This window comes from Nymphalis io, chromosome 19, assembly GCF_905147045.1.
Source record: "Nymphalis io chromosome 19, ilAglIoxx1.1, whole genome shotgun sequence".
NCBI lineage: Eukaryota > Metazoa > Arthropoda > Insecta > Lepidoptera > Nymphalidae > Nymphalis > Nymphalis io.
Genome location: NC_065906.1, coordinates 362,031 through 386,700, shown reverse-complemented (window position 1 = coordinate 386,700; position 24,670 = coordinate 362,031). Strand labels below are relative to the sequence as shown.

The window sequence follows — 24,670 nt, the reverse complement described above, 5'->3', positions numbered from 1 at the left end:
AATGGATGAATTGGTAAATCACTACCTACGATTATAAGATGGCGACAATGAACATTGAGTATTATATACTTACGTATTTAGATTAGTATGTAGTAGTAGAGTTATATGACTTAAAACTCTTCGTTAAACTTTATAGTTTAATCGCTACAAATATAATCGAAATATTCATTTATATGCCTTTACAGACTTTTGAGTCGTCATTTTAAAATACATAAAACTAGCAATAGTTCGTAATACAAAATGATTATATCGAGATGTGGCGAAAAATATCGGTGGTCTGTGTCCTATAACGTTTTTAATTAAATAAATTATATGTAATATTTATAAGCTATAATATTTCATATCCGCCATCGTCAAGGTTTAAACTAGTTAACACAGTATATGTAGAAAATATAGTCTGGAATAATAAATAATGTAGATTCGGCATATACTCGCCCCGCACAACGCAGGGCAAACGATTCCCCTTCTGCGAAGGACCAAAGCTTATTTCGCTAAACTCTTAGTGTATAATTATTTATTGGTGTCAGCTGTCACATGTGAATACTGTGGAAGCGGTGATTATGTAATAAATACAAATGTTTTGCTTCACCTCTGAGCACAAGATCAATGATAAACATACAAGTCAACATATTAAAAACTGGTGATTAGATTTCAACCCGCGAGCATCCGTTAAGATCTACCTAAATACAACATTTTTTCCGCTGCTCTCTTGCAAGTTAATTATAATTTAAATTACTTTAAAGACTTAATTAAATCATATTATAACGCGGAAGAAATTAGTTCCATTTGTGACACGACACAATGAGTTTGTCATTAAACAGCTCATAATACGAAGCAATTTTGAATTGCAATAGCGAATATTACATTTTCAATAGTAAAAGGTAAAAGTGCATTGTGCTGGAAACGAGGTACATTCTCGGAATCCGTCGGATGTTCAATGTAGTCACGTCAGTTGAATGTCAGAAATATGGATGTGAATATTTCAATCGAGGAATTTTATTAATATCTCTGTAAAAGGATTCGTTTTTACATTCAACTTTTGAATGCATTTTTTTATTAATAATAGGTAGGCGGACTATTAGCCCGTCCGGCTATCAATGATAAAAAATTACACTAGAAAACCAAAAAAACGTTTCGAGTTAAGAACTTAAACAAAACTTACATTTTACATATTTCGCTACGAATTGAAACATCACTATACCTTTCTTCGGCACCTCTATATAAAGTTACGTATATACAGTATACGTATATACATATATACTTCGATGAACGATAATGAAGTTGTAATATTCAAAATATATGTATATATATATACGTATTTTATAAGAACCAGACCGATCGTCGGGTAGTTTATGATCAAATGAGATGAGAGACTGACAAGAAATAACGATTATTGACTTACTCCGATTTGGATAACACACTTTTTACTGGAAATATAATATTAAATTGTACTACACAAGTCCACAACATTCTAACACACGAGATAGTAACATTTGATGAAAAGCGCAATTCATCAGAGCGCGAACTCATATCATCGGCACGCGATTGATGTTTAGTAGTCAAAACGTGATAACGACTCACTAATAACTTATTGAACAAGCTGACGGCTCACACAGCCAGCGATATTGATAAAGTATTTATAGCTTTCAAAAAACAACCGAGGATATATCTTCCATAGAAATAGGCAGTTCCAAAATTTATAATGGCGACAATAATTGTCTTGATTTTAATGTTGTCTGTAACACGGATCACATCAAAGGACGTGATAAACATAGCTCAAGGGAAGATCCGCGGCGTCCATAGCGATGGTTTCATTTCTTATCTCGGTATTCCATATGGTTCGCTTAGTGGAGTTAACGGCAGATTTAAGGTAAGTTGAGGATTCTACTGTTTACAGTACAGTACCGTGAATGTCCCACTGCTGGGCTAAGGCACTCTTTTTTTTGATTAGAAGGTTTGGAGCTTATTCCATTAAATTCAGAATTTCAGTGAAACACATGCGGGTTTCCTCACGATGTTTCCCTTCGCCGTCAAGCACGAGATGAATTATAAACACAAATTAAGCACATGGAAATTCAGTGGTGCTAGCCCGGTTTAAACCCACGATCATCGGTTCAGATTCACGCGTTCAAACCACTGGACTATCTCGGCATTTACTGTTTGGAATTGAAAATTTTTATTATAAGTAAATCATATGTACATGTTATGTATGTTTCTATAAAAATGAAATGCTATAAAGATGCTTTAGCCGTTAAGTTACAATTCTTAAACAATCATCGTCTTCTTTTTTTATTTTTGTGTTATAGGTAGGCTAACGTGCAAATAGGACACTTGATGGTAAGTGGTCACCGCCCAATGACATGGGCGATGCAAGAAATATTAACCATTACGTCGTCAATGCGCCACAAGCCTTGGGAATTAATATGTTATGTCACTTGTGGCTGTATTTACACTGGCGCATAAAGCCCTACCACCAAGTAATCTGCGGCAATTGTGGCGAAATTCCACAGATGTTCTCTGCAACGGGATCGATTTTATATATTATTGTGTTTTGATTTTGTTATTTATGATATAAATGAAATAAACAAGTGTATATATCAGAACGAAATAGTTCATAAATAACATACCAACTAGAATTTTATTAAATGCCTCAGACGGAAGATTGTAATCACTTCGCTGAAAAAAAAACTTTATCATAGAGCTCATGGTGTACGTACTCGTTTCATTACAGCGTGCCGGCCTAGCACCTATATGGACAGACATCAGGGAAGCGAGCGAGCCCCATTGTTACACGAGTTCACCAGTCGAGGAATGTTTAAAATTAGACGTCCATGTTCCGCATGGATCGGGACTGCCGGTCCTGGCCTGGGTCACTGGAGGTAGTGGTCGGTACAACCCAACGATGCTGGTGAAACAAGGCATTATCGTAGTGATTATTAGGCATAGGTGAATATTTTCATCATTATGTAATAAATGGTAACTGATTTGCCAATCGAATATAAAAAGGTTTATTTTCTTCAAAACTACAATAAAATTGGTAAAATTAACTGTTTGGAAAATGACTATATATGACACTAGATTTAAAGTGGAAAAAAGCAAGATACTAAATTTTTTAGTAAGTTCAAATAAAAATAGTTACACGTAAAAATAATCGAATGAACGATAAATGAAATAATAGAAGACGAGTAAGACGAAAGTACGCATTATTTAATATTTTAAATGAATGTTTTCATCGACAGGTTGGGTCCAGTAGGTTTTCTATGTTTAAGCGAAGATAAAATTCCAGGCAATGCAGGTTTAAAGGACGTGGTACTAGCCTTACGATGGGTTAGAGACAACATTAACGCTTTTCGTGGAAACCCAAATAAAGTAATAGTCGCTGGACAAAGTTTTGGAGCTGCGTTAGTAGAATCTTTGATGCTGACACCCATGGCTAAGGGTTTGTTCCATGGGGTTATACTGCAAAGTGGAACAGTATTGGCCCCTTGGGCTTTTAACTACGACGCTGAAAATCGAGCAAAATTTTTAAAAATGCAATTTAACGGAAGCAGAGATTCATTGCTAAGCAGAGTTGAGATTGCAGATCTAGCAGGTAGATCTGAAGATCTTGAGCTGCCCTACTTGCCTTTTGGTATCTGCGTCGAAAAACCCCTAAAGAATGAAGAAAGATTATTATCTCAGTCGCCTTTTGACATTATTTCAAGTGGAAATATGGCAAAGGTTCCGATGATAATAGGATACACTAATAATGAGGCTTACGTGTTTGCTTCAATGCTGAAAAGCGCAAAAGCTTTAAGGAAAATGTCTAAAGGAATGGATTTTTTGCTTCCGAGTGAGTTACAAACGAACAAAAGAGATATACCGCAGCTAGTGAACAAAGTTAATGATATGTACTTCGACGGGAATATGACAATGGCTTCGCTGCTAGCTTACCACAGGTATGTAATTATATAAATAGATATTAGTTGCTTTCTAATATGCACATTGTTTAAAAACAAATCTTTTACAGAGATGCCTACTTCTTGGGTCATATTCATAGAAGCGTACGCCTTCATGCTTCTTTTAGCGATTCAGTTTATTATTATCAATTCTCCTATTCGGGAAATGTGGGCGTGGAAGGGGAACCGGGAATGATCAAGACAGGCGCAGCACACTCGGATGAGTTGGCATATTTGTTCCCAGCGAGGGGTCAGAGACTAGACGATGACGATGGAATAGTTCAAGAAAATATCGTACGACTTTGGACAAATTTCGTCAAGCATTTGTAAGTTTTTTTTTTATAAGCTTCATAGTGTGGATGAAAGGTACGTATTTTTTTAAATTTACAAATTAGGATTGCATTCATGGTTATATATTGTGATCCATATAGCTAAACTCGTTAGTATTTGTAAGTAAACTGTTCTATCTGAATTAGAAACTAGTTGCACCCGTCTGAATATTTTGCAAACATTTTTGCTACTAATGACAAAATAATCTAGTATTCTTAAGTAATTGTTGTACTCGTCGTACATAGATTAAAGAAAGGCAAATTAAAGTTTATTTAATCGAGTGTTCTTCAATGTCGTTAGTCACGTATTAAATCTCCATGTTAATCTCTATTTAGAATTGGTTACACATATTATCAGTCTGGAAACCGAGGACATAATCAATATATTATATACGCTAATTATCTTGGGCGCCCATTGACGTTAATCGTCTTGAAACACCCGCAGTTACTATAAACAATAATTTAATTTGCCTAAGCCAAATAAGTTACGCCACGCCTTGGCAAACGTAGCGTAGGACGCCCTCCAGCTAGGTGGAGTGACGATATACGCAAGGTGACTGGCAGCGGTTGGGGATTGAGAGCTGAAGATCGAGTCGAGACGATCGAAAGATGATGATGATGATGAATAAGTTTTACGGAAATAGGGGAAGTTTAGATAACAATCAATAAATACATTATGTTATTGTTTTCTTATTACACGGATCATTAAATAATTCATAAAATAGCAATGAGTGAGGTCATGTATGGAGTACTGCTTTCCTTTGGGATGGCTCTGCCAAGAAATACCTTCAGACTCTAGAGTTGATTGAGAGGCGTGCCAGAAGGTTGATAGGAGACGACGCATTGGTCGAGTCTAGGCTCCAAAGTCTGGAACATCGACGTGTGGTTGCATCACTCCAGTCTTCTATCGGATACATTTCGGAGAATGTGCTCAGGAATTATATGAACTGATTCCTCCCGCCCCTTTTTACTATCGGACGGCAAACGCGACCAAAGCGCCATAGGTACACAGTGGAAATTCCCCGCCTACTTACGAAGCGCTTTGAGTCTACATTCATCATTCGCACTGCGAAACTATGGAATGCTTTGCCTGAGTCCGTATTTCCTGATAGGTACAATGTTGGTGTCTTCAAATCCAGAATAAACAGGTTTCTTATAGGCAAGCGTGGTACATCTTAGACCGTGTCGATGCTTAACATCAGGCAAGTCAACGGTCAAACGCTGGCCTATTAATTGTAAAAAAAAAATGAAGAAAAACCCATACTACCATATTCCAGCCATTGGCCAAACCAATGCCAGTATCAATAGCCCATTAAATATATTTAGATATTAACACGCCAGTGCCTTTAATACCTAATTAGATATTGTAGTAAATTAGTAAATACAAAGTTTTTTTTTTATATTACGAAGACGTTCATACTTATGGTGAGTATATAAGACTTGTGAAATATAAACAAAGTATTTTGTTTCCAGGAATCCAACACCAGAAAATGAACATTTCCTGTGGGAGCCAGTAAATACTCATGACGCTCGGCTCTTGGATATTAACGTGGATTTAAGGATGATAGAATTTCCTTATAAAAGGGAAACGCAGATGTGGAAAGATATTTATGAGAAATATTACTATGAAAATAGGCGGTACAGTGATAATATATGATAATAGCACCTGAGCGACCAGTTCTTATAATTTGTTTTTTATGTGAAAAATAGACAAATTTAAAAGAAAAACCTTGTCTACATACAAAATTTAAACCAAATCGTTAGAGCAGTTTCCGAGATACACAAAATACTTATACATATGTACATATTCATAAATATATGTAAGAATTGATTATTTACCATTATAAGATAACATAAAAATGTTTTTTTTTTTAATAAATAATATATTCTTTTACTTTTTGTAAAATTAAATAAACATATATTATCAACATTTCGTATTTTTTGTTTTAATTTCATATTAAGAAAAATAAAATAAGATCAGGTATTATGTATAACTTTAAAAACATTTCATAGTCGTTACCTAAACGGTGTTAACGTCTTACTTAATCTTTCCTGGCTGTCTGCTTTCTACTACTTTCTTGTGGGTTTATAATTTCAAAGAATACGGGTAAATTGGCCCTAGGCATCACCCCACTACGGAACGACTCCGGCTCGCAATTTGTAAAAACATAATGTCAAAAATTTAACTTACCAAACAACAGTCCAATTGTTGTAATATTTCCTGGTCAAATATCGAGGGTAGGAAGAAATAATTTATATATATTCTTATACGTATAACCAGTGTAACGTGATATTTGATGAGCTCACCTGTAACAAACAAATAAATATATGTTTAAATATGTTTACGATATCTTAACGGTTTCAATGCGGATGTCCGGCGGATATAATTTCTAGTAACTATGACATATTTACTGTATGTTATATTTTATATAATGATTGATCAGATAAGTATGCAACAGTATATAGTGGATATTAGTTATTATTATAAATTACAAACAAATCTCAAATATAAAAAAAACATGCACCGATATATTTTACTAGCCAATCGTCCCGGCTTCGCACGAGTACATGAGAAAAACATATTTTGGATAAGATTTGCGTAAAATCCGTTCTTACTGAGCGCCTACGTCAGGGAAAGAGTAACTGTAACAAATTTCAATTCAATCGGGCGGAGAGTTTAGGAAATCTCGTGATGAGTGGTTTTCTCTCTCTATAAATATAATTTTAATTTATATCCTAACATCTAATTACTTCACAATTTCAAAATCGAAAGCCCTTATAAAAATGTAACTAGGTATTTATTATTAGCTTAAATTACATTTGGTGTAAAACGTACCGCTGATGATTTTCTATAAGTCGAGTTATAGAAACTTTTTGGAAGGGTTTTATTCCGTTACAATAAAAATGGCAACGTGAAATGTAAACATACAAAAAGCCGTTTTTATCGCAGCTGCAAGTGGTGTGATAATAATTGATAAAGGTTCTCATATAGATAACAAATTAAGCTTGTATCGTTGTGAGAGAAAGTCGTAGCAAAATTAACACTAAGGTTTAAAGCGTCGGTAGTACGTTAGTTATGAAAAAAAGTGTGCAAATCGCGCAATCTAAATTAGCCGGCCTGTTCACATTCGTTCATATAACATTTTACTTGGTAGTAAGTTTTTCAAACCCGTCTATGTAGATACTACCCAGTACTCAGTACTTCGTACTGTTACTGTACTGTACTGTTGTACTTCGGTTTGAAAGGTGAGTGAAGGGACATAACATCTTAGGCTTTTGGTGGCGCATCGACCATGTAAGGGAGGGTAATATTTCTACTAGTGACAAAAGTTTGCTAGTCTGCCTACCTATATATAAATAACAATATATAAAAATAACGTTAATCGACAATTGACATAGTTACAAACGCAAAGTATGTACTCAAATTTCTCGACCAAGTATAATAATATACCCACAATATAGTCATACGAACAATGGCGCTCGTTTTTGTTCATCTTCTGCGCAGTCATCGTGACTAATTTCAGAGCGGTCAACTTAGATGGTGCATTGCGATTTCTTATCAACACTTCTATCGACACCAATGTTCGTCGGAGTTCCCGGTGGGTAACGAGACGAACCGAGTATGTAAATCCGATATAACCAACAAAGTCAAAATCCTAAATCAAGATTCATTCATAGCTTGTATAACAAACTATTGTTGCTTCGTCTCTGTCTAATGATTGTAATTTCAATCTACGGTTCGCAGCGCAGCATCAAGTTCATTGTAAAACAATATAATTTGACGTCAAACTGTTTCATGATCTTTAACATTAACGGATAAGATATAATCAACTCGCTTATTGTTACTTATTCAATACGAATGTATTGAATAAGTAACATTTTAAGAAATAATATCGCGTAAAAGTGATATTTATTTGGGCCTAATGCATTTCCGGAAAACTTTTTATATCGAACAGGTTAAAACAACAAAGGAGCTGGCGTTGACAATTTCTCCTGTATATTTGACTTAATGATTGTTTTATTGATACATTCAAGTCTATTAAACGCGACATTTTAAAATTAAATTTGAATATTTTACATTAAAAGTTAGAAGTAAACTTTTGCGCTAACATAAGTGACGCGTATTCGCGTTTCTTTTAAAACAAGCTATTGGTTTTCTCAAGGGACGAACGAAGCGAATTATTGTATGTTTAAATATTGAATGCCTCGCTGGTCTAGTAGCGTGTGTAGTTGCAGTATTGGTATCTTGTTCCGGTTTTAATTGACCACGGTAACGATTCGGACAAGACATTATCTATACTAATATTATTAATGCGAAAGTAAATGTGTCTGTCTGTCGCACTTTACCTGAAACCACTGAACTGATTCTGATCAAATTTGGTATGAAGCAAGCTTGAATAACAAGGAAGGACATTGGCTACTTTTTTTATACATAGCATCCCCCCCCCCAAAGACGCGAGTGAAAACTAGTTATTATATAATTGAGAAGAGAATAATTGCTTTAGCGTATTTAAAAGCTCTCAACCAGCGCAGAGAGTGTATACCTAATTGGCTTTTAATGACATTTTAGTGTAACCAGTATTTATGGGAGTGCGCAGTCACTCCTCAATCCATTACGGCAATATTCCTCGTGACGTTGTCATACGTTTAATTAATAGATGCCTCTGTTAATTGCTTTTAAAAGCCAATTATGGTATAGACTTTTCATTTTAATCGCATTTAAACATGCTTTATATTTATTATCTCTTCATTTGTTTTTAATAAAAGATGTATAAACTACTAAAAAAGCTTTATTCTCAATTGTTCGTGATGTCTAAGTAAAAGTTCATTTGTACGTAATAAATACTTTTATTTGGCGGTAGGGCTTTGTGTTAGCTCGCCTGGTATTACCCACTCATTCCATTTACCGCCAAACAGCACCACTTAGCATTGTTGTGTTCCGGTTGAATGGGTGTAGCCGATTCAGTTTTATTTCGTGTACGTTCATCATTCCAGGTGTCTGTGAATATATGGTGCTTTAATTAATATTAAAACTACAGTATATTAGGGCCATAACTTATTCCAAGTGGTGAAAATTATATGGGATTTCCTAAAAGCTTTGCCTAACCTAACCTAAACCTAGATTATATATATATATATATAGGCCTCTGCATCTTTGACAGATGATTTAAAATTTAATCGAAGGCACTTGCATTCATGACTTAAGAGACCAATGCGAGAGAGGATCCTTCGGCCGCACTCTCGACAAGTGTACGCGCCCCCAGATGGGCGGGGGTTTGAAGCCTGCTCATGACGCCTAGTGCGTTTTTCTTTTAGCTATTCAAACCAGGCATCGTCATGATTTGATTGACCTTCGTGAATAAGGCGTCGCTACTTAGCACGGTCCTCAGTCCCAGAAATCAGATGCCCAGAAATATAGAATATATATGAAATGAGTTTAGTCGGCGTTCTTGTTTTGCGTACGTTGTCCACATTTCTGCTCCATACAAGAGTGTGCTTAGGACACATGATTGGTAAACAAGCATTTTCGTTTATACCGTAAGGTGTCTGTTATCCCAAGACCTTGTACAGAGCCTCCCGAACGTAGAGGCCGCTTTGCCGATGCGGAAGTCGATCTCTGCATCAAGCGAGAGATTGCTCGACAAATGCGACCCAAGGTAGCAAAATTTGTTAACCACCTGTAAAGGTGCGCCTTTAAGCAAGATGACTGGTTGCTCTAAACATCCTTGCGTTAAAATAACGGTTTCTTGCAGTTTATGGACATTGAAAAGAGGTCGCACGCTCTGGCAAATTTGTCCATTAGACTCTGGGGTTGAGCTTGGTCATGAGCAACGAAGGCAGCGTCGTCAGCGAAGAGGAGACTATCTACAAACAGGTCCTCCCTGTGGCGTTTGGACAACCTTGACGAACACCACGGCGTACGTCGAATGGCGTGGATGTGTTGCCATTGTGCAGGACGGTGACTTCCATATCTTCGTGGAACGATTGCACTATCCTTATGAGTTTTGGAGGGCATCCAATTCTGATAAGAACCGAGTACAACCCCTCTCTGCTCACGGAGTCAAAAGCCTTGTTTAGGTCTACGAATGCAATGACTAGGGGGGTATGTTGCTCCCTACACTTTTCTTGTAGCTGTCTGAGTGAAAATATCATGTCGACAGTTGACCTTTGGGACCTAAAACCACATTATAATACACTAAAATCAGTTATTGATTAACAAATCTTTAATTATAATACAAGACGATTTAACTTAACTATTTATTTCTCTTTTAATTTAACTTCTAAAGGTCCGATATCAACTTCAACCACATTTAAAACTCTTTTTTTTTTGCTAATACATAATAAATGCCAAATATTTTTCAAGAATTCGATCAATAATATCGTGTCAATTCAATGTCGAAGGTGTTTATCTTTTCAGTTGAATAGGCTGTATAGAATAAGTTTGTCATCTAGAGTTACTAGTGGTAGAGTAACATTTGCCGTACGTCTTTGTGAAACATTAGGGAAGTGTGTGTTATATACACCTAATTATACTTCGAGCATGTCCGTAAAGTATACATAAAACTGTAAAATGACCATTTCGCTGCGAAGAGTTTTAATTAGAAATCGTTGGACCGTTAATGACGAATTGGACGCAATTAAATCTATGTTCATTGGTACTACGGTAATTGAATAGACAGCTATGTGGCAGAGGTTTAATAACATAAATGTATTACAATTGGTGTTTATACTACAATCATATTTATTTATTTGAGGAACTTTATGAAACAGAATAGTCAGTAACAGCCACTGCTGGGCTAAGGCCTCCTCTCCCTTTTTGAGAAGGTTTGGATCTTATTCCACCACACTGCCCCAATGCGGATTTTTGACGTTTTCACCGTCAAACATGAGCACATCAAAATTTAGTGGTGCTTGCCCGGGTTTGAACCCACGATCATCGGTTAAGATTCACGCGTTCTTACCACTAGGCCATCTCGCTTTCGAAAACCAACTAGAAAAGAATAGTGTAGTTGGTAAATTGTTGGTTGGTATATATTAAATGTATTTTTTTATAGAATAGGAAGGCGGACGAGCATAAGGGCCACCTGATGGTTTGTCGCCACCAACGCCCGTAGACATGGGCAGTGTAAGAAATGTTAACCATCGCTTACATTACCAATGCGCCACACCTTGGGAACCAAGATGTTATGTCCCTTGTGCCTGTAATTATGCTGGCTCACTCACCCTTCAAACCGGAACACAACAATATCAATTACTGCTGTTTTGCGGTAGAATATCTGATGAGTGGGTGGTACCTACCCAGTGAGCTTGCACAAAGCTCTACCACCAGTAAATGTTATAATTATTATGTATTCTGGTTTCAGTAACATTATGTATCGAGGGACGGGTTCATGACGTAGGGACCCATAATTTACTCGAGACATGTTTGTATTCCTCTATAAATCAATTAAACCAGAACAGCTTCACAATATAACTATATGGAGGTTTAATAAAAGTTAAATTTTTTCATATATATTAAATATATAATAATAATTATAATAAATAAAATTTTAATATATAAAATCATTTATCTTCGCAATTGTACTGTAGGTGATCGATCTTGTATCACTTTTAGCTTCGAGTGTACCACTCTTTATTAAAAGCAGTTTTTGGTCCAATATAAGGCTGAGGGCTCGTCACAATGACACATACATAGAAATTTAATATCATTTTAAATCTTACCCAAAATAAAATTTAGGAACAAAATATGTGGTCGTTCATTTTTTTTGTAATTATCGGCGTATCCTGCATTGAAGTCGATTTAATTGATGAAAGTGTAGGAGTGGCTAAGGATGTTTCGAATGTCACTAGTGTCGCTGAGCTGGAGAATGTTAATCCTATGCGAGCTGAAAGGATTGAGGAAATCACTGAAATTCTCGTCGAAACTGAAAACGGGGCGGTGCGCGGATATAAAGATAACAATGAAATCATAGGATTTTTCGACATACCATACGGGACTTTTAGTGAAGAAAAACCATTCGAGGTAAATATTCAAGTTTAATATGCCATATTAATTTTTTTATTCTATTGAAAAGAAGCGAATCTTATATAATTTATTTTTAGGAACCGTCTACGCCTAATAACTGGAATACTGTTCTTGAAAACACTGAACATAAGTCCAAATGTCCTCAAATTGATTCGGAAAACAAATATATCGGAAGTAGCACTTGTCTCACGTTAAGCATATTTCTACAAAGAAACACTGAAAACGCCGATGTCCTTTTCCACATTCATGATAGTTCACTAAATAAGGGTAGTGGAAATCCTTCAGAATATGTTCCAAAGCATGTAGTTTCTAAGGGAATAATTCTAGTTCTGCCCAACTACAGAATCGGTCCATTAGGGTTTTTGTGTTTGCAAAACGAAACTGCACCTGGTAACGCTGGCCTAAAAGATTTGAATCTAGCTTTACAATGGACAAAGACAAATATTAAGGCTTTTGGTGGCAATGCTTCCAACATTGCAATAAGCGGATCTGGTGGTGCAGGAGCGCTTCTCGAGTATTTAATTTTATCAAATCAATCAAGGGCTTTAATTTCAAAAGCAATAACGGAAAGTGGGTTTGCTTTATCTCCATGGGCCTTAGACAGGTATCCATTAGAAACAGCAAAAAGTTTAATGAAGAAGATAGCAGAAAATGAAAATAATGTTGAATTAGAAACCGGTTACAGTATTTTTGATACGGCAAATTTAGAAACATTAGTGAGGGCGGGTCAGGGACTACTATTTAAGCCGTGTATTGAAAATAATACAGGTTTTCTTACTAAATCACCGTGGTATGTACTAAATAATGAAATAATAAGGATATCTATAATGATGGGATCAGCAAATCAAGCAGCTATGGAAATGGCTTTAGCCCACACCGAACAAAGTTTGTCTCAATTAAATCAAGATTATTCCAAGTTACTACCAAACGATCTTAAATTTGATAACAGCGAAGAAAGAATCAGAATCGGGAGACAAGTGAGAACGGAATATTTCGGTGAGAATAATATAACAATCAATGATATGGAAAAGCTTTCACAGTGTTTTACTGATAGTCAGTACTTGTATCCTGGTATAAGAGGTGCGAGGTTGTTAGCTAAAGGAGGAGCTCAAGTTTACTTTTATGAGTTTGCTTATGGAACTCACAATGACGTTAAGGGAGCTGCAAGAGGCGATTCTCTAAATTATGTATTTAGCAAAGATGAAGAAGAAAATACATTACAAAAAGTAATGTTAGATCTATGGGCCAGTTTTATCAAATCTGGGTAAGTTAATGAAGCTTTATTGAAAATGATAGCACGATTCAGTTAAGTAAAATTTAATTTTATTAATATTTGTTAAAGGAGACCGACAACAGAAAAAATTGATTGGAATAATTTGGAGGCAGTCGAACAAACTGAAGAAACATGGCTGTCAATTGCCGATACAGTGGTCGTCGAGAAAGGTTATCATTATACACGATTAAAACAATGGGATGAGATATACAAGAAGTACTTCGTTGAGCGCAATTTTGCATTAAAATTAAATTCTTCAATTTACATAACAGTTCTTGGTTCTATACTTTTGACGGATATAAGTAATTATTTAAAATTTTAAAACTTATTTAACGGCTAGTTACTAAAACACGACAGTTTTTTTATTAATTTTTCATTAATAAATTTATCACGTAATATGCCATGTACTTACCTTTATATTATAAATGGTATATTAAATAATATTTAAAAGCACAGTATTTCGTTTTACATTTAGATTATATTGCTCTATAAGACATGATCACAGTAGACACGACATGGATGTTTTGGTCAGTTTAATGGATTATTATGATAACTATATTCACATAGATAAACACAGTTGTTATTGTATCCATTACGGAATTCACTGTAGCAGAAAATGGACTTACCAATAGTTCAGAAAATATCACACACTTTCAACGCTGACACTTCTGTTTGTGTTAATATGATGTAATGGTTTGAACGTCGTCCGATGGTTGAGTAGCCCGAGGCATGATTAGTAAAGTGCTCATATTCCACCTGTTGGCGTGCGGGGTTGTCGGTCGCACTCCAGCAAACCCACTGGCGCGGTACAGGGACGTGATGACGACACAGGGCATAGTGCGGGGGTATTATGCACCCCACCCACCGCACTACACCTACCTCGGCATACCCTACGCCCGCCCGCCCACGCGTTACGACAGGTTTAAGGTCAGTTGTTTCATTTGATGATACACGCAAATCTAATTTGCGAAGCTGTTAGATTGTATCAGTTGGATAAGTTAATTGGGAAATAATGTTTAGCTTACCACGCGATTACTCTGATAATAATGTTTAATTAATTAAAAACAAACAATGTTACACTCATGTGGGTACGTTTATTAAATTTTCCAATAACACTTCCAAATTATCTCATTAATGACAGACAATATCTCTGGTGTAATTCGATTTTGTTATTTGTATCGTTTCTATGATTACAGACATATTCATACGTAACTAAAAGCATATTATTTTTACCGAGAAAGGCATTTTCCGTTACAGATTTACGATAACAGACGCAATATGTCGCTAACGTGACGCGAAATGGGATCGGTAGCTAATTGATGTTGAAATCTTGGCACGTAGAATCGTCCAGATTTTCGTTAAATGGTTTCATTAAACTGGTTCTCACAATATAATTATTATTAATTGTATCGTAACGTTTTGCGTAATATTTATTTATCTGAAAAAATATGTCTAATCTGTATATGCTATTTAAAATGACAAAATATAATTATCTATATGCTAAGCGTTTAAAAATGAATGGTGATGTTTGTTTGGATTTATAGACTTTCTTATTCTTATATTAGAATTCGTTTGACCGAACCATATTTACCATGAATATATTATTTCAAGAAGGATTTTTATACTATACACCTTGATGTAATTTGCCATTAGATAGTGCTGCGGCACAACTTATTTACCGACAGGACATATTTCTAAAAATGAAGTTAACAAAAAAAAATTGAAGTTTCTTTGAAATTGGAGATTAGCCTTCATTGAAGCAAGATGTAAATCTCTGACTGGAAATAAGCCATAAACACAAACAGATAAACATAAGCTTGTTGATGTAAATACAATTCTCAGGCACCAAAGCCAACACAACCATGGAGCGGAATATTCGAAGCCACGCACCGGGTCAAGTGCCTCCAACCAGATGGCTCAGGAGATGAGAACTGCCTGGTGGTGAATGTATTCACGCCAGAAAATGCTACGTCGATTCCTGTCATTGTTCATTTTCACGATGGCGGTTTTCAAAAAGGGTATGGCATCTCACAAAAACATATCACAAACTACATTGGATAATCCCTTAAAATGTTATCAGTTGTAATAAAACGCGTTATAATTACTTTATTTTATTTTAGTATGTATATGTTTACACATACCTACGCGTGAGTAACGAAACGAGTGGCGAGACGAATCATGAGCAGGCATGTGTGGGCGTTCGTCATTCGCCTCGTGACCCATAGACATTGGCACTGTAAAAAATATTAACCACCAACCTTGGGAACTAAGATGTTATGTCTATTGTGCCTGTAGTTACACTGATTCACTCACCCTTCAAACCAGAACACAACCATGCTAAGTGTTACTGTTTGGCGGTAAAATATCAGTGGGTGACATCTACCCAGACTGGCATAAAGCCTTCCCACCTAATTAAAAATTTAATACTAAACGTTACGTTACATTATAATAACCAAAACTTTAACGTCAAAAATTTTTTTTATAGTTTAAGCTTTACGACCTTTCTGAGGTACGAGAGTGTAATACTGGAAACTTCTAGACTACGGTGACTGAAATAAAAACGGTGATTTCTCGACATAAAAAGCAATAACATTTTATTCGCTCGACCAGTGGTTTGTACTCAGAAACTCGAGATCTGCGACTCTTTTTTCTAGCTACTGGAATAACGAGAGAATTTATCTATTTATAGCGAATCCAGTCGCGAAAAAGTGGCGTTTTCAATGTTCGCGAAGTTGTAATCGGAACTTCGAAAGTTAAATTAATGTGGTTATAACTAATTAAGTGGAATAGTGTTGTATTATATATAAAGGAAGATAATCAAGAACTGTTTATAGCGCATAATATAGTAACCTCTTTTCGTTTGTAGTAGCGTTAATTTCGTTTGTAGAACCTTCTCTTCGTTTGTAGTAACGGTCATTTCGTTTATAGTAACTTGGTGTATCTCATTATCGTTCGTATTTGTTTTGTGAAAGAAAAAGCAAAAAAACTTGTTTTAAAGTTTAATTTTTTTTTCATTTTACTTAAAATATTTTTTTTTTTGCTTCATTTACAAACGATTTTTTTCCACTACAATCAACTACAAACGATTCGCTTAAGAATCAACTATTCATTTTGAATGCCGACAAAACCGGGGGATGAGTTTTTTTCGATGTCCTCCAATTTTTTTTTGAGCTTCTACACACGAAAAAAATTTTACTACAATCAACTACATACGAATATCTTAGAATCAAAAAGAAAAAAATTCGATTTTCAAAAGTCGGCTGCCAAGTTGACACAGCCCATAATTGCGAACTAGTACCTGTAACCGCACCGGGCAAAGTCGCGAACGGAAATTGGATCTTAATAAAATGAAACTAAGTATTGAAGGAACAACTAGTAGATACATTTTGTAAATCAGTGTTGGACAACGAGTCCACATATTAAAAGAAGATTATATAGATTTATTTATTAACAATGGTACATAGCTTTAGTATTCAAGATAAATTCATAATTAGTTTTAATCGAAAAAGAATAGTTTTAATAATCAAATTCTATATGAAATATAGAGATATCTATGTTAGATATTAAATATTATTATTATTGGATCAGTAATTATAATATTATTATTTGGTAAGATATAGTAAGAACTCTTCAAACATTACTATATTAGACGAGCCGGTTGGCGTGGTTGGTAGAACACTTGCCTTTCACGCCGAAGGTTGTGGGTTCGATTCCCACCCAGGACAGACATTTGTGTGCATGAACAGGTATGTTTGTCCTGAGTCTGGGTGTAATTATCTATATAAGTATGTATTTACAAAAAAAAAGAAAGTAGTATATGTAGTATATCAGTTGTCTGGTTTCCATAGCACAAGCTTTGTACAAGCTTAAGTGTGAAAAATGTCTCATGTGTGGCCGTGTGTGAAAAATGTCTCAGGATATTATTATTATTACGTTTATTGTTACGAGCTGATAATAGTTAATTGTCGTTCATCAAACTAATAAAGTCCGTATAATAAAAATACCGCCGCAGATCCCGACGTCCAGGACCTCGGGATCTGCGGCTTCAAACCCCCCGGGTCAGGCCGATAAAAAGTTTTTGGTTTTTTCTACCGAAGATTCTCAGTTGCAGCGCGGAGTCTGGAGTCTAATTTCTTTTGGATGTATAAACACATTTCTCGTTAAGCATGTAAAGCCCTCGGTCCCACGCGTGAACACTTTCCGGTCGTGTCGGATTGCCGGATTAAAGGAGTGAGGGATCTATGCCCTCTCTCTTATATGTATATCATAATCCGATCCGAGTGCACCTGAAGTTTGCGCACACATTTGTACAATATAATATGTCAAGCGCAGTTGGCTAATTACTTTTGTGACAGGCCGCCGTGGCAAAAACGGTCAGAAGGACGTTACCGTGTAATGTGTATGTTTATTTTTTTCGACTATAGTTATGAGTCAATATGGCCTAGTTGATAAAACACTAAGTTTTCAACCGAGAAACGCGGGTTCTGATTCGGGAAAGCACTACTTATTTATCATGTGCTTATTTTGTGTCTATAATTTATCTCATCCACGGCGCTAACCTTAAATATTATGAGTAAGCTCTTATGAGTCGGATGTTGCTAGGTGTGTAATTTAACATCCCGCACTAAAGCAGCGTGGCGGCATAAGCTCTAAAACTTTATTCTAAAGAGGAGAGGAAGCCTTTGCCAGTAGTGCTGTTAAAATATTCTGTACTATAGTTTTAGTAATTAACATTAAAATTTTAAAAACAGTTATTTATTTTCAGATGGGGTTCATTCAAAGTTCCTTTAAAATTACTTGAAAAAAGTTTTGTGTTTGTTAGTTTTAATTACCGACTCGGCGTTCTTGGGTTTTTATGTCTAGGAACAGAGACTGTGCCTGGAAACGCCGGTTTGAAAGACCAAGTAGCGGCATTATACTGGGTCCAAAGAAACATCGCAAAATTTGGAGGTAATCCATCAGATATCACTGTTTACGGAACAGGGACGGGCGCTTCCTCTATAGAAATACTTTTGCTATCTGGTTTAACAACGGACCTCTTCCAGAAGGCTATAATCGAATCAGGATCAGCCCTATCACCAACTACAATAACACATGAACCAATTTCAGACGTACTTAATTTGGCAAAAAGTTTAGGAATTGAAAAGGCTGGCCTGGAAACTATCAAAGACTTTTATCAGCTTCCAGTGAAGAAATTCTTGAATTCTTCTACCATTTTCTTACCCTGCGTCGAGAAAGAATTACGTTTGTCTCACAGCATAATAGATAAAGATCCCCGAGAGACATTCCAAAGTAAAAAATATCAACACATTCCAATGATGATTATCTATACGAATGCTGAAGAAGTATCAATAGTTACCGGTGTTGATGAAAGATTTAAGACCATACCTGAGGATTTTCAGGGTCTACTTCCACATGATTTAGTGTTTGAAAACAGCGATACAAAGCACAAAGTCGCAAAATTAGTCAAAGACTTTTATTTCGCAGAAATAGAATCAACAGTAAGTATTACTCAGAGCTACGTGGACTTTATTAACGATGTATTTTTGGAATATCCTGTAATCAAGTCAGCTGCAAATTATGCGTATAATGGAAATCCAGTTTTCTTAATGAAATTCATGTACAAAGGAAAACTTAGTAGAAACAAGAATGACAATATTCCCGGAGCGAGTCCCGGGGACATATTTTTGTACTTTAGTTATAATGATTTTAAAGAAAATTATGATGAAGTTGTAACGGAGAAACTAATCACATTGTGGACTAATTTTATTAAGCTGGGGTGAGGTGGATATATGCAATTATTTATTTAATAATTTGCCTGTTAATTAATTAATAGCTGAGATGGCCTAGTGGTTAGAACGTGTGAATCTTAACCGATGATCGTGGGTTGTAACCCGGGCAAGCACCACTAAATTTTCATTTGCTTAATTTGTTTTTATAATTCATCTCGTGCTTGACGGTGAAAGAAAACATTGTGAGGAAACCTGCATGTGTCTAATTTCACAGAAATTCTGCCACATGTGTATTCTACCAACCCGTATTGGAGCAGTGTGGTGGAATAATATCAAAAACCTTCTCCTCAAAAAGGGAGAGGAGGCCTTAGCAAAGCAGTGGGACATTTACAGGCTGTTACTTAATACACATTGTAAAAATATATCATTTTCATTAATATTTGATATTTTTATAAATAATTGAAGATTAAATTTTAATTAAGTAAAACAATAAATTGGTCCATCCTTGAAGTAATGCTGCGGCATTGTTAAATATTAAATTTTATGTAAATTATTTAATTTCCATTAATGTTACCAAAAAATGTAAAACATATAAAAATATAGCTTCCGCGCCTTATTTTAAGTTCACATCAATAAATTAATATAATTTTATTATGGAAATTGCGGTTTAATATTTAAAATGAATATTATTTTATATATAACAAATTTACTTATTATTTTTAGCGACCCCACTCCTCTTACTACACCTCTTATATCTGAAATTTGGCAGCCGGTGGTCACACACACTTCGGATGGTAACGTCATTCTGCGCAACATACTGTGCCTTATCTTTAATGGGAATATGAAAAATGAAGAGTTATCTGGCCAGCAGTATACTTTCTGGGATCGAATTTACAACAAGTTTTATATACAAACTTTTCAATGATGCAATAACTTTTGTTTAGTAAATAGTTTCAATTGCAAACACTTTTGCAATCACTGTATCATATTTATTGTATGTTATTATTTTATAATTTCCTGAGAGTGGCTAGATATCAGCTGAAAGTCAAATGTTTTGATACCTACTTCGAAATTTAAATAATTTTGTATATATTATCTACTCATCATCCATTCATACTGGTCTGATGACATCGCATTCTAATTAATTTTATACATATTGCCTTTTACATAATTGGTCCAACATTTGTGCGGTCTTTTTCTTCATCTTTCCGTCATAAATATTATGTTAACATTCAATAAAAATTAATAAATAAATTAAGGTGCAGCCGAAGAATTGAAATTTGACGTAGAATTACTGTCTTTGTTATTTTAATTTTCAATTGCAGAATAGGGGGTAATATAGCTTGTGAAGGTGATGTGACGAAAATTATGTACTTCCTTGCATTAATACATACTAATAATCTTTATTCAAATATATAGAGTAGTACAAGATTAACTCATAACATTAATTACATCAAAATTGTAATAAATATCAATTTATTACACTTTTTCAAGATTAAAGTTGTTGTTTAGTTTTATGATAACTTGCATAGTTAAAACGCCAAGACGAGAAATAAATAATTAAAAGAAAATATATTTAATTTCTACTTAGTGTTAACTTAATTTGATAAGTATATGGGTTTTTTGTTACTACATGACGAATGTGGTAACAACGTGTATCCGTGTTTCGTACCTTCTTTCTTTCATTAATCTTTAAACCTTTAGGAAAATACAATTCCAGTTTATTTTCATTTGGTAATGTTATTTTAAAATATAAATACTATAATAAAAGTATATAAAAACGGTCGTATGAGAACATGTTAACTACGTCCTCAAAAACAAATCCCGTTACCTGAACAGTCAACGCCCGGAGATGGAAAACGTAGGGTCCAATCCGCAGCATCCACACACAACACTATATCATAATTAACTAAGTAATTAAATAGTCAATTTTCACTCATTCGTCGTAATGTTTAATTAATAAAATCAACAAGTAACATACAAAAGACATAACATGCACCACCCGTCACATTGTCTTCACTGACATAACCATAACATGACGTGAGATTCGTTCAGAAATATATTTTTGTTATTTTAACTTTAAGAAAAAAATATTGTATATTTATTAATCGTTATAGCTTTAACATTTTCTGCACGAGTGTATAAGTAACATTCTTCTATACAAAATATTACAAATAAGATATTTTAGATCTAACTGGTTTTTAAAAAAAAAAGTGAAAAGAGTATTTTATAGGGTATATGTTTTTTAATATTGAGCTTGAGAATTTTCGGAGGGTGACCTTCAGCTACAGGTTGATTTTTTTTGAGTTTTCTGTCTCCAATTGTTCACACCAATATTTTTATGGTCTTGTACCGTGCCATATAAATATCCGTATCATTTTCGCATTTTAATAGTGTTCCGTTTGAAATGGTAAGTGAGACAGTGAAACTTGAACTGCACTAGGGATATAATATCTTAGGTCTCGAGCAATGTAAGGAATGTTCAACAATTCTTACGGCACTAATGTCTATTGGCGGTGGTGAATACTTACCATTGGGTGGCCCATATGCCTGTCCGTAATTCCTGCTTCTCCTTTCCTTCACAAGTCTACGCGTGCTGGCTCTCGATGTCACCGCCTAACACTGACATCAATTCCATCGCGCACGAAGAAATTTGTAAACTTTTTTCTTTGTCGCACCTCCTTAAATTCGAATTCTTAATCAGCACATGTGTTCCCCTCCTCTTATAATCTGGGTTCTTTTTTTTTTATAGAATAGGAAGGTGGACGAGCATATGGGCCACCTGATGGTAAATGGTCACCAAACGCCCTTAGACATTGGCATTGTAAGAAATGTCAACCATCGCTTACAGCCAATGCGCCACCAACCTTGGGAACTAAGATTTTATGTCCCTTGTGCCTGTAATTACACTGGCTCACTCACCCTTCAAACCGGAACACAACAATATCAAGTATTGCTGTTTTGCGGTAGAATATCTGATGAGTGGGTGTTACCTACCCAGACGAACTTGCACAAAGCTCTACCACCAGTGAGTGAATGACGAGCACATGATCATCATTATAAGCACCGGTTTGTCCACTGCTGGACATAGGTCTCTCGTATAGCATGCCACGGACTCTGACCTTCATTGTCCAATTGCCACTAGCCATTTCACGTATGTCGTTACTACACTTTCCTCAGGACTTTCCCTTTCACATGGTATATGTATTACGTTACACAACGGTCGTAGCGCTTTTGATAGAAGTAATGAAATCCAGTTAAAAGTCATTGAGATTTAATAAAATGGCTTATGTGGCGCTAACGATACCATTAATCTTTATAATTTCCTACCTTATTCGTCTCTATCGCTAATCTTTAAATATTCCTTATAAGTATAATCTTCCCGAAAATATCTTATTCGACTCGGTATTTATATGATTTTCTTGACCTAAATGTATAATATACACAAGAGCAAAGATATCAAAGAGCAACAATATCAAGTATTGCTGTTTTGCGGTAGAATATCTGATGAGTGGGTGGTACCTACCCAGACGAGCTTGCACAAAGCCCTACCACCAGTAGGGCTTTGTGCATTTTTTTATTCAAATGAGGCGTGAAGAAGGCATCTTGCAGGCCGGCAAGGTGGAAAGGCTAGTGCAGAACAGTCTTTCCGACTGTACTGGCCGTCGTCACTTTAGGACTCCACTACCATTTACCATCAGGCGGAGTGGAGTCATTTGTCTTCTCGGAGTATATGTATAAAAAATGTATACGTATATAATGGTTTTTAGAAATTCAATCCCAAATGGGATAAATAATAATAATAATAATAAATAACTTTATTCACCAAAAAAGAAACAAAGACAATAAAATTAAGGTACAAAACCATAAAAAAAAAGAGTTAACAATATCATAATTTGGTGAAAAGGTCGTAGTCTCAGCTAGTCTGCTTTTCAGTCTACACCTTGTACATATGCTGCCAACACAAACGCTACATTCAGTGCAGTAAAAGTTTATGCATATCATATAGTATATCCATGCGAATTTAAATCATGAAATGGGGTAGAAACAAACAATCATTTATCCTTTACTTATATTTAAGCGCGAGCAAGCCGTGGCCAACTGCTGGTCATGATATAAGAAGTAGAGATAATATTTACATATATTACACATTGTACTGTGTTAGTTATTTTAATAATTCAATAGGTATACTATTGTACGTATGTCTTAATAGGTAAAAATTAAATCTTTTACTCATCAACAGGATCAACTTTTTTTTTATTCAGGATCAAAGTTTTTGTATTCAGCGCTATCAATCACAACTTCTTATTGGCGAGATACCTATCTATATGAGCTACCGTCCTGTTCAACTATATGTTTTATTACTATATATGTTTCGGGTTGAGAGATGAGAATATAAGCTTATGTTTAGCCGCTAAATGGCTAGCAACTGGCTAAAATTTACGAGCTTGTAAAGTGGTTTCTTTTGGATTATGTAAGATAAGAAAACTTTCAATCGCGTTTCTACGTAGTCTTGGCTTTTGATAGTTTGTCGTGTCGTTAAATACTGTGCATCATATTATGACACGAAAACAACATCAACTGGCAAATCTTAAGTTTATATGTAGTGTTTATACTTACATTACCTACTTTTAACCATAATGTACAAATAACTATATCTATAATTTCTATATTTTTAACTATTCATTACTAACATTTAACATTTTTTTCTCCAATTCAAATCAGAAAAACTTGAGAATCATTGAACATAGTATATTTTGATGATTATTAATGATTCGTTTCACATTATTTCATTTAGCTTTCGTCATAAATAGTAACCTACTCTATTGTCCCAGCTGTGGGACATTCATAGGCTGTTACGGTTACTCTATTTTTATATGCATGAATTGTTAATTTGAAAATACTATACTAGTTTTTGTTACAGGTTCTATATTAAGTTCTTAAATAAAAATCATTAGTAATAAAAAAGATTTATTAGTCCATACCTAATTATGTGGTGCATAAGGTAGAAACATCTAAACATTAAAATATATTCAATAACAATATAATCTTAACTAATTAAATATCACAAGTTTTTACAGAGAGAAATATGTTCGATGGAAATGTTTGACGTATAAGAAGAATTTAAATTATTTTTTAAAACAGCTGTTATATAAACCTTCAATCCGTATACAGTTATTAAAATAATACTTGTAAAACTTTAATTTCTATCTACATGCTTCTTCTCTAGGATGAAATAAAAGGATTTTTTTTTTAATTTATTTACAACTTATAAATTTATTATACCAAAAATACACATGGGCAAGATTGTTTCGAATAAGGCGACATAAACATTAAATTGCATTGTAAAGATAAAATATAAACATAAACGA

At 34.9% G+C, this 24,670-nt stretch overlaps 3 protein-coding genes across 4 annotated transcripts in view; 2 read left to right on the top strand and 1 right to left on the bottom strand.

Annotated features, from left to right (window-relative positions):
- LOC126775821 (serine/threonine-protein kinase D1) overlaps positions 1-21,308 on the bottom strand; it is a 74,450-nt gene extending 53,142 nt beyond the window's left edge. For both annotated transcript variants that reach the window (XM_050497928.1, XM_050497931.1), the window contains exon 1: positions 21,130-21,308. The gene's annotated coding sequence lies outside the window, so the exon portion shown is untranslated. The remainder of the gene's footprint in view (positions 1-21,129) is intronic.
- On the top strand, positions 1,802-13,915 carry LOC126776145 (esterase FE4-like). The gene is made up of 8 exons (XM_050498445.1): positions 1,802-1,870; positions 2,732-2,946; positions 3,240-3,938; positions 4,010-4,264; positions 5,741-5,910; positions 12,064-12,290; positions 12,371-13,557; positions 13,636-13,915. The coding sequence occupies exons 2-8, from the start codon at positions 2,903-2,905 to the stop codon at positions 13,886-13,888; spliced, it is 2,835 nt and encodes a 944-aa protein (XP_050354402.1). The 5' UTR covers positions 1,802-1,870; positions 2,732-2,902; the 3' UTR covers positions 13,889-13,915.
- On the top strand, positions 14,386-20,223 carry LOC126776143 (esterase FE4-like). Its single transcript, XM_050498444.1, has 4 exons — positions 14,386-14,493; positions 15,409-15,584; positions 18,332-19,132; positions 20,022-20,223. Exons 1-4 carry the CDS (start codon positions 14,386-14,388, stop codon positions 20,221-20,223), a joined length of 1,287 nt encoding a protein of 428 aa, XP_050354401.1.
- Positions 21,309-24,670: the final 3,362 nt, after the last annotated feature.